Source organism: Perognathus longimembris, chromosome 1, assembly GCF_023159225.1.
Source record: "Perognathus longimembris pacificus isolate PPM17 chromosome 1, ASM2315922v1, whole genome shotgun sequence".
Lineage (NCBI taxonomy): Eukaryota > Metazoa > Chordata > Mammalia > Rodentia > Heteromyidae > Perognathus > Perognathus longimembris.
The window spans coordinates 87,971,092-87,983,025 of record NC_063161.1 but is presented as its reverse complement, the minus strand read 5'-3'; the positions used below and the strand labels follow the sequence as shown (position 1 = coordinate 87,983,025).

The following is an 11,934-nucleotide window of genomic DNA, read 5'->3' as shown; positions in this document are numbered from 1 at the left end:
CTTTGGGAAACCAACAGAAAGATCTTGGTTACCTTCCATGATGTTCTTCCATGGTCTCTAATAGTGCCCATTGTGATTTTTAAATCTACAGTCTCCACTGGGGCACAAAAAAAGGATGCTTTTCTCTCTGTCATGTGCTGGATCCCACTGTTCACACAACTTCTAATAAGTAAGGACAGAATTGTTACACTGGGTGTTGTTATGATGTATGGCCAGAAGGATGTGGTGCTATGTGAGGTCAAGATTCAGCCCTTTCCAAAGACTTCTCCACTTAAGGCTTGGACAATTGAAGGAGTTGAGACCTCTATTAGGACCAAACACTTTGAATTTCATGTCAAATGGCTGGAATACTGATATGTGCATTAGGAGAAAAATTCTCAATTTTCCTGTCCTCTTTTAAGAGCTAAGAAAATAGAAAATAAGAAAGCTTAAGTCAGTTGCTGAAGATCACATGAAAAACACAGAAATCAAATTTGCATGCTGTTATTTAACGTCACTTGTTATTACAGCTTACCAAATCCCTAATAACTGAACATTAATCATATCTGGGCACATCGGACCCAACAATAGTCGGAATGGCTTCCCTCACCAGTACACTTACTCAAATAAGATTTAAAAAGTAACTGGCAGTAATTTGCAAAGCATCACAATTCCTCACAGCCTCCAGTCCAAAAGAATCTTTGTGCAAAACAGAAAATGTGCTGTTAGTAAACAGCCCAAAGCTATTTATTAATTGAAGGTGAACAAAAATGCAGTTCAGTTTGATTCTGCAAACAAACACATAGAATCAGACTCACAAAGATGCATTTCAGGATGGATAGGAAGGAGAAAGGAACAGTCTAGACTGGCTGTACCTTCCTGCAGTGGAAAAAAGTTCATGTTAGTCTGCCAAGCCAAGGGGCTTAATGATACAATTCAGTCTCAGTAAGTTACTGCTTCTTTCCTAATACTGGTTTATGCTGGTCTTGTGGATTTGTTTTTAGATTTATGTTCCTGTTTCATCTTTGATATCTAATTAGTCAAATATTAACTTTGGGTTATCTCTTGAAAAGGCACATTGTTTCATCTGATAAACATTTCACTTGCTACATCATTTGGCTTATCTGTATCCAGACTGTATTGGTTATTTTAATACCAATTCAAGATTCAGTTTAGGATATGTTGTATTTATTATGAAAGTCTTCCTGTAACCTGGACAATCCTGAATTAATGACTTAGTCTCTCATCCAAGCAAATAATAATGACCTTCTGTTTAATTTCTATAAACTTGGCTGTAAATATTAGAAGTTGTAGTCTGGCGCTTGTGGCCCATGTCTATAATCTTACCTACTCAAGCGGCTTAGATGTGAGGATCAGGATTCAAAGCAAGCCTGGGTAGGAAAGTCCATGAGACTCTCTAATTAACCACCAAAAATCCAGAAGAAGAGTCAGTGGCTCAAATGGTAGAGTGCTAGCCTTAAGCAAATTAACTCAAGAACACTCCCTAGGCCCTGAGTTCAAGCCTCAGGTCTGGCACACCCAAATAAATTAGAAGTTGTATTAACTTGAACATGGAAACAAGTGCATCATCATTAAGCTGTGTAAAGTAAGTTTCAATACTTAGCAATGTCAATTCTTAAAATAAGATGAACCATATATTCGTCTCGAGATATGTTAATCTTAAAAATGTTTCTCTTCATGAATTCATAATTAAAATGGTAGTCATTGGATTGGAGCATCTTTTCCAACGAATGAAACACACTTTAGATTACTTAGAGTAGATATTGTCTTCTTGATAATGGCTGAACTGGCCAATATTCACTGGAGAACCTTTCTCCATTGATCTAAGCAGTCAGAAGAGTCTTTTGAACAGTGCCTTCTACAGGAGTATTGGTTTCTAAAGATTTACCTTTTACTCTCTGATGTTTAAAAGTATAACGTTATGAAAATAAGGATTAGGACAAAAAGATACCTTTGAAATTTATAAACACATCTATAAATCCACTGAATGAATGTATGAATATTAGTGCATTTAAAGTCTGGTTTTATGGACAAAGACATGTCTATGAGATGGACTGCATCTTTTCTCTTAATATTGGGAGTAAGGAAATTTATATTTTAAAGACAAAATTTAGGGAAAACAAAATGCTTTAATCACATCAGAGAGAATATCAAGGTCACTCTGACATTCCATGTTCTGCTCTAGCAGGAAAATAAGATGATGTTCAGGACCACCAGGTTTGAGGAATCACCATTCTATAGCAAGATAAATGTAATTACCATTTCACCCAACCCATGAATCTTATTCCCATATTTCTCTTTTGCCTTTGAATCCCCATGTATTCTAAAAGTTAAAAGCTATACAGGGTTGGGGTGATGGATACCAAACAGAATATATCCGAGGAAGGAATTCCTTAAGTCTCAACATTCAAAAAGAGAGAGAAATTCAAATAGCATCAGTTTCCAACAATGAACTCTGAGCCAAGCAGACTATAAACTGTCCAGCTTGATTATACTTACTAGAAACAAACACAGATATTTATCCACAAAATTTGTACTTAATTGGCCATTGATTTTAGAAAGTGAGAGAGAAACTGAGATGTAGAAAGATTGCGCATGATTGCAATCACATGGCTCAGGCTTACAATCCTAGCTGCTCAGGAGGCTGAGATCTGAGAATCTGGGTTTGAAGCTAACTGGAGCAGGAAAGTCCATGAGACTCTTATCCTCAATTAGTCAGAAGTGGAGTGGTAGCTCAAGTGGCAGAATATTAGACTTGAGAAAAAGTGCTCAACAACACATCTCAGGCCCTGAGTTCAAGCTCTGGAACCAACAAATAAAACAAAAACAATTTTCTAAATATTTCTGTGTAAATAAAACTAGTTAAATGAATGTGCTAGCACAGATATTATAAAACTCACTGCTTCTGTAACTAGTTGCGAATCTTTATTCCCTAAGTCAGTGCTTTATTTTGTGAGTTGCCACCTCCAGAGTTTACCTAAGAAATATTCAATGCAATGGCTGTAAACTCTTAACCCATCCATGACAAGTTTCCAGTGTCATTGGAGACCATTATAAATGCTTTTCTGTATAACTATAATAATACAAAAGTAAACTCTAAGGAAATAAGCTGATAGGATATTATGATATTCGGGTTGGATGCTGAGGATATGTCAGTACATGCTCACAGCAACTATCTTGATGCAGGTGCTTAATATACTTTAGAGTTACACAATTGCATGTTTAACTAAGGTAGAAGCTATGCATCCCATCATATTGTTAAAAACTAAGCAATCTTTCCTTGACAGATATACCATGCTTTTTCCCTCAAACATCATGATTCTAGCATGACACCTCCTCTAAGCCAGTTGAGTACTACTAACACATGATAATATGCATTCTCAACTGAATAAATATAGATGTACAGTGTTTTCAACGGGCTCTTCATCATTAACAACAAATACTGCAGACATGCTAGGCTTCAGATATCCAGTAAAAGTGTAAAAATAAATCACAGTTGCAAGCCCACTTACGAGTGTATAACACATTATTGGAACCTAACATAGCACAACTCTATACCTAGGAAGTACATAAGATCTGTTTCAACTGGATGCACTGGAGTCTTGAGGATTAGACTTAACAATTCCACTGCCTCATGAAATAATGCAATACACACAGTTCGGTCCTTTCATTTTGCTTTTGCACAAAACAGGAGACAATATAGAAACAGGAATTAGATCTATATAATTTGCCCATTACATGCCAAAGAAGAATTTTAAGTCACATGCAGAAGTTTGTGCACACAAATCACAAGATCAAGTTGAATATCAAAAAGGAGAAACAGAGCATATTGCAAAAAAAAAAAAATAAGCTGTACAAAAGAATTTAAATTGAAATTTGTAGGTACTAACTGTAGCTGTGTTTTTGGTCTGAAATGTAGCCATTATGTAAACTAAGAAGCTAAAGCAATATGCCAAAGGTTTTGTTTGTTCAATTGGTTTCTGTTTTTTATTTGTGTGCTCTTCTCTCTCTAGTACAAATCATGAAAAAAAATTATGGGTCAGATGGCTGAGTATCAGATTTGGCCACTCCAAAATTCAATAGCAGACCTTGTTATAGTGCAGATTTACCTGGCAGAAATCGCTTCTGTGAGCTCTGATACTCTTGGTATTTTGCATGCCCTCTTCTGATTCACCATGTGTGAATCTCAAAGGATTGGTTTTGGCTGAGCTTTGAAGCCTAGAATATTAGTGTGAGTAATGCCACAAGTGAGCAGCCATGGGCCTGGGAACAATCAAATTCAGTGGTGTGAAATGTAAAGGATCAAGAAAGCAGCCATGCTCAGCTGTGTGAACTGAAGCAAAAGCACACGTAGGATGGCATCTGGATAACAGCCCCGAGGAAATGAAGAGTGACCTCCACGGTCCCAGGCTGCTTCCAGACATAGTTTCCTCCCAAACAAGCGAGCTCCGCCTGGCCCACAGAGGCAGCTCTCAAATTAAATCACTCACTGAAATAAGATGTCAGATGTCTTCGTACATAATTACATTTTACCAGCAGGAAAAAGGGAAAGTGGGGGAGGGAGGAGGAAATAAAAGGAAATAATCATCTACACGTTGATAACTTGTATCCTTTCATTTAAAAACGAAAATCAAGGTCTTCCCAAACTGAGGTTGAGTCCATTTCCTAGAAAGAAATAATGTATTTATTCAGTTCACAATATAATTCAATAAGTTTCACCTAGACACAATGGATACCACAAGTATTGCTCCTTCAAATGCTAAGTCCATGAAAGAAAATGAATCAAACCATACAAACAATTATGAAACTTTCTTAATTTCGTTGAAATGCTGAACACTGCAGATTCACTTAGCAAGCAAGAAACTTTTCCTAATCATCCAATTCAGATATGAAAAACTCACTAAAGTTTCTACTTTAAAAAGTATATCTGGGCTTGACATTTAAGAAGGCAATAAGGATCTCAATACATTGCTAACTTAATGAAACATCCAACATGATAGGAAAAAAAGAGTATCATGTGTTTTGCCTGAGAGAACAATAAAGTTGCAATCAGTTGTTTAAATATAATCAATAAAATCACATAGCAAAATTGCCAAGGAGTGTTTTCTTTAATAAGATTTGGCAGATGTCTAACCTCAGTTGGGTTTTGTGAATTCCATTGTCAAAACATCTCACAGACTGTACTTACGACTTTTATCTCCCACATCACAGGCCAGTTATTTCAACACTGTGGGAAACTTGACCATTAAAGGAGCCAAAAGAAAGTCTCATTTTCATGTTGCCCTCCCATCTCTTCTTTTTTTTCTAAATAATTATTTTTTGTCAAAGTGATGTTCACCCAGTTTCATACATAAGGCAGTGGGTACATTTCTGTACTCTGATGGTTCAGTGTGTTAAAAAAAAGAAATTTCATGATGTCTTGAAACATTTAATTAGGCTAAACCATTAACAGTAATCAAAGGAGATACACTATCATCCCTTGCTCTATATTATTTTGAAGAATTATTCAGTAATCTTGAACACAATCATGAATCTAATTTTAATTCTTCTTGGTTTTACTGGATAAAGAAGAACTTGGAATGAGAAAAGTGTCCCTGCCAGCAAAAATACATGCAGGATTATATGTATACATACACAAACAAATTGACTAAAGTTCTGTATACACAGGAGAGGATTGCAATGGTATAACTCCTTTGCACAACTAACTTACTTAAACAAATACTAGGAGGCTGAAATATGTTTTATCATAGATGTGTGGGGTCACCGAGAAATGGGGAGAGATGAATGGAAAGGGTGAAAGGAAGGGGGATTGAATATAGTCAGTTAGTCGATGTATATGTATGCAATTGGAACCTGGTAACTTGAGGGGATATGTGGGTTTGAGGCAGATAGGAGAGAATAAGAGAAAAGGTGATGTTGCTTAAGTTACACTGCACTCATAAACTGAGTTGAATTGAAACCCCATCTTACAACTACTTAAAGGTGACTTTAAAAGGGGGAAATGTCACTATCAAAAACATTTTAGTAGCTTTCATTTGTAACTTTCACATGTAGTGATGCTCTACCACAGTCAGAAGTATTTTGAAATAAGAAAGGAGATGATAAAGTGTGCTTCCCTTGCTACAATAATTATACTTTTGATGTAATTCCTCACAATAAGCCTTTCTTAAACTGTTCATTCAATGTTAGCCATTTTCATATTCTCAACAAATCTTTTTCATAAAACAAAAAGAGGAAGCTACTACAGAAAAAATAAAGCTCAAGGAGCTAATAACAGAAGATATAGAATATTCCAGATGGAATCAAAAGTCATCCTTAGTCTTCTGATTCTTATTACTGTATACCATCCAACCTATTAAACCCAGAAATAAGCCAAAGAAATGTAAGTTTATGAAAATAGTATGAAGGTCAGGCGTCAGTGGCTCATGCTACACAGGAGGCTGAGATCTGAGGATCGCAGTTCAAAGCCAACCCAAGCAGGAAAGTCAGTGAGACTCTAATCTCCAATAAACTACTCAGAAAAAGCTGGAAGTGGTACTGTGGCTCAAGTGACAGAGTGCTAGCTTTGAGCACAGAGAGACTCATGGACAGAACCCAGACCCTGAATTCAAACCACAGGAACACCAAATAAATAAATAAATAAATAAATAAATAAATAAATAAATAAATAAATAAATAAAGGAAGAAAGAAAATACTATGAAGGACCCCACATTGATAATACATGTCCTGCTTTCGTGATGTGTGGATAAGGGTTTCAACAAATAAGGGTTCGTGTGGCTGAGTCAACCAGCCACTAGCTGACATTAGGCATGTGATTTGACCTTTCAGAGTCCATACCCTTGTTGAGGAAATTAGGATAACATCCAGAGTTCTTTGAGGTTTAAACTGACCTATAGGAAGAATCTGGTATACAAGAAGCTCTCAGCATAGGATAGCAACACACACTCGAGGCTGGGACGTCCAACCTCAAGACAACAAAAGACTCTGAGTCTGGGGAAGGCCTTGCTGTCTGCTTCAAAGATGGCATACGGTATGTTTTTACACAGCAGAAGAAGCCAAGCATCATCCTTCAGCGGCTTCTGGAAAAGCATAAATGCCAAGAAGACTCATCCCTCCTGACTTCATCATTTCCCAGCAGATCCCACCCCTTTAGCCTCACACTGAGGTATGAGGGCCAGAGTGAAAATTTTATCAAGACACTAATATTTGGATCCTAGCATGACCTGAATAATGAAAAGATTCTTGTAGAAAAGGCTCAATATTTGATAGATAAGATTTCAGTTCCAATTAATCCATCAAAGCAAATCAGTTCTAATCAGTTCAAGTGATTAGACTGTGACAACAGGGTTCTAAATTTCATCATCGGGAAGCAGATCTGATAAGAGCGATATTAGCTAGGATGTCTTTGGTTTCAAATAACAGATACTCATTCAAAAGACAGCCTGCACCATAAAGAGGCTGAAGAATTTAGATCTTATCTTCTTTTTAGATTTCTATGATTGCTTTATACTGAGTTGTCTGCTTAATCCAGCTATTACAATGCTCCATACAAAGTTGACTCTTTCCCAGCAGTCACATGAGAAGAAAGCAGAGTCTACCAAAGGAGAAGTTAGCCCAGAACGTGGGTGAAGGCTCACTTGCCCCCAAATATCTTGCCGCTCAATTCCTGTGGGAGAACTAGAATTCCCATCAGCCATATAGAACAGGCAGGAAAATGACCAGTGAATAGGGAACAAAACATCCCAGCATAATGAGTCTAAAGAGGCATACCAAGTTCATTCAAATCAAACTTAAAAATAGAAACTTGAAACCGGATACTGGTGGCTCACACCTATAATCCTAGTTACTCAGGAGGCTGAGATCTTAGGACCTGGTTTGAAGCCAGCCCAGGAAGGAAAGTCTGTAAGACTCTTATCTCCAAAACAAACAAACAAACAAAACTATTCAGAAAAAGCTGGAAGTAACCTGTGGCTCAAGTGGTAGAGTGCTAGCTAGCCTTGAGAAAAAGAATCTCAGGGACAGTACCCAGACTCTGAGTTCAAGCCCCAGGACTGGCACAAAAAAAAAAAAAAAGAAAAGAAAAGAAAAGAAAAAAAAAGCTGCTGGATTACAGATAAGAAAATACAAATGTGAAACACATGAAACAATACTCAATTTAACCAAATAATTATAAATGGAAATTACAAAAAAAATCATACCATTTCATATATTTTAGATCAAAGGTTACCACCTCTTTTGTTAGAGGCCAGGTAGTGCTTCTTTAAGGTTCATGGATTAAGAGCAAAAAATTAATAATGTATTTGCAGCTATATCTATAACCACCTACAATGTAATTTAAAATATGAAAACCATGCCTAGCTTATAGGCTTTCAAAACTAAGGGAGCATTCGAGGCTTAGGGTATCACACTTGAAATCGCATAGCTACTCAGGAGGCTGACTTTGGTGGATCATCATTTGAGGGCAGCCTGGGCAAAAAAATCACAAGATGCCAAATGAACCAAGAGAAAAGCTGAGTGTGGTAGCATTGCTCAAATTTTGCTGCTCTACCAATCTGTAAGTCATCTTGGGTCAGTCATTTTTTTATTATCCTTTCCCTTAGGAAGTAATTCTTTATATGTCACTTTCCTAGTTCTTCCCATGTCAAGTCATTGGTATTGTATCCTCAGCTTAGAAATTTTATATGTGTTCCATGTTATTCTGCAAAAGAGTGATAAGTCAAGTGAATAGCAAGGTTGAACTCAAGATGCCAACTCTGTTTCTTCAATAGGAGCTTGAATGTCAGTTCTGTTGTTTCTTTTCCTAAGAATTCTATCCTACACAGTAGTGGCACTGAAATTCTTTGATTCATATTTACATGCACATCTGAAGTCTTACTTTTTCCTTTGCGAGCTTTCTCCTATCTAGGATGTCCCCCTAATTTTTTAGGAGCTGTTAACCAGACTGCTCTCAAGTAAAAATTGCGAAAGTCAAAGCTCCATTTTATTCTCCAAATTAAAGCTATCCTCCAGAAAAAGCTGGGTCTTCCATTGTGAAAGACAATATCGACAATATTTGACATCTATTTCTATTCTTGATTTGGCAAGAAATGTGGTACAAAAGACATGGCTCATGCTGCAATCCTAGCTACTCAAGAAGTTGAGATCTGGGATCACAGTTTGAAGCCAGAAGAGGCAGAAAAGTCCATTAAGACTTTCATTTCCAGAAACCATCAAAAAGCCAAAAGTTGAGGTGCAGCTTGAGTGGTAGAGTGCTAGCCTTGAGTGAAAAAGCCATGTGAGAGTGCAAAGTATCAGTGCTGGAGCAAAAACAAACAAACAAAATAAAGAGATAGACATGGAATTGATTTTTGTGAAGATCTAAAATCCACATTTGCGATCTGTCCTTGGTGTGAATCTATAATATTAGTAATGAACTCAAATATAAGAGAAGAAATTTCCCATGTCAACATTCCATTTCATTCATTCCTACTTAGAAATACCTAATGCACTACTGGGATCTTGAAAAACATCAAGTAGAGATGATTAGAGAAAGAAATAAGAGGGCTGGGAATATGGCTTAGCGGTACGGTGCTTGCCTTTCATGCATGAAGCCCTGGGTTCGATTCCTCAGCACCACATAATCAGAAAAAGCGGGAAGTGGCACTGTGGCTCTAGTGTTAGAGTGCTACCTTTGAGCAAAAAGGAAGCCAGGGACAGTGCTCAGGCCTTGAGTCCAAGTCCCAGGACTGGCAAAAAGAGAGAGAGAGAGAGAGAGAGAGAGAGAGAGAGAGAGAGAGAGAGAGAGAGAAAGAAATAAGAGAACTACTGCTGTGAAATATGGGAGCTCTCGCATGTGAAGAGAATGAATAGTGTTTGTCTTTGGCACAGAAGGTAGAAAAAAATGTAGGAATCCTGGAGAAGTTCATTTTTCCCAGAAAAGACATCAGTTATCATATGAATAAAACTAAATTTCAGAGCATTTCTTTGCTTAACTTTTCTTACTATCTTAATTGCCTGGTGATAGAAGAAATTATTTTTTTTTGAGTTTGACAAAATTTATTGGTATTTTAGTGAAGAAATTCATTTCAGTCATTTCTCTCTCCTCATCTTGACCTTAGGTTAATATTTCATTTGGGGTCAAGCAAAGAATATGCAGGAGAGGGATGTTATTTTAACAAACAGTAAAATAGACAAAAATGGATAGTTTGCCTACACAAAAGTAAGTAAAATTTATTTATCTTGATATAATTAAATCATGGAAGAGCCAATAGTGCTATATACGTTTCCACTGTTTGACTTGGGGCTTATTCTAAACTTAAATGTGAGAGGGTTGGGCATATACACAGGCTGCTTCTCTGGAGTTATTATCTACTAAAAAAGCCCAGTGAGTAATCACCACCGACACATATTCTGAAGCTGCCTCCAAATTCATCACTGCAGTTTTCAGGAACTCATTATGCTATGTTTCATTTGTGACTATGAATTTAAAGATGTTTAACCGTCACCTTTAAAAAATCCCATATACAATACAAAAATACAAAACAACCCTACAGTACACAAATTTAACAGGGCATATGTGGTGAAAGATCCAATGAAATGTGTTTGCAGATGCATTTTCTATTTTCCCTAAATAAAATGTGCTTTTGGGGGCCACTGGTCAGTATAAATATATTGAAATCAGATAATTATGCTAATAAACCCTGTATTGAGTTCAATTTAGATTGAATGTAACTTAAAGGCTTAGACAAAGTTACAGATAGTTCATGTTCTTGTTTTCCATCTTCATATGCTAATTATTCCCTATGAGGGAGACCATAGAGTCCATGTTTCTCTGGATCTGGCTCACTCCACTCAATCTTAAAATAAAAGAAAGAAAAGAAAAAAAAAAGTGTCTCCAAAGATAGTCTTAAACCATTCTTTTAAAAAGGAAACGGTATGGGCTGGGGATATAGCCTAGTGGCAAGAGTGCCTGCCTCGGATGCACGAGGCCCTAGGTTCGATTCCCCAGCACCACATATACAGAAAACGGCCAGAAGCGGCGCTGTGGCTCAAGTGGCAGAGTGCTAGCCTTGAGTGGGAAGAAGCCAGGGACAGTGCTCAGGCCCTGAGTCCAAGGCCCAGGACTGGCCAAAAAAAAAAAAAAAAAAAAAAAAAAGGAAACGGTTCCTTTTAACTTAACACTCACCCTGTGCCCCAATTTCAAAACACATCATTTAATTGTCTTGGTCATGGACATTTCCCAGATGAGATTTTATATTTCCTTCCCATAGCGTCTGGTTATCAGAAAACCCATGCTTTCCTTTATTGAAGGAGTTTGGTCCAGCTGATGTTGGTGTGTCCTTTCCCACATTCTTCACCCTCATCTTTGCTTCTGGAGGCAGTTCCTCTGGCTCACTATCTTCATCTTCATTAAAAGCTGCTGCTACTGAAAGGGTTTTTGGAGCAAGAGTGGGAACAGTTTCCTTGGGCTTAGTTGATCCAAGTTTGATGGATATGGCTGATGCTTTCTTTGTTGTCTGACTACCTATGGCAAGTCCAAACTTGGAGATATTCGTAGATTTTGTTGGGAGGTCTGCAGCTTCTTCTTCAGCTGATCGCTTCTCAGCGTTGCGACTGGAACTTTCCCCTCCATTACTGGAAGAAACAGTCTTAGTTTTCACAGATTTTTCTGCTTCTTCTCCAGGTCCTCCGGAGGCTACATTTCTCTGCTGCTTTTCAGGCTTCTCCTCTGCAGCCTTCCCTTCCGCCATTTTCCCTGCCGCGGCCTCTCTCAGAAACTATTTTAAGAAAAACTAAGTAGACCTAATCAATGCTTAGAAAAAGAGAATTAAAAACAACTAATGGACTGAATGCTTACAAAAAGGAGTTACTTGGTGACTTGTTTATAAAAGTGTTCAAAAGAAAGTTATCCCTATTACCTCAGACATAGTTATCTATGGAGAAAAAGTTGGGCA

The 11,934-nt window shown here is 37.4% G+C and overlaps 1 protein-coding gene across 1 annotated transcript; it reads right to left on the bottom strand.

The window, feature by feature from the left end:
* Window positions 1-11,165: 11,165 nt before the first annotated feature.
* On the bottom strand, window positions 11,166-11,730 carry LOC125355330 (PEST proteolytic signal-containing nuclear protein-like). The gene has a single exon (XM_048351644.1). The coding sequence runs from the start codon at window positions 11,728-11,730 to the stop codon at window positions 11,194-11,196; it is 537 nt and encodes a 178-aa protein (XP_048207601.1). The 3' UTR covers window positions 11,166-11,193.
* Window positions 11,731-11,934: the final 204 nt, after the last annotated feature.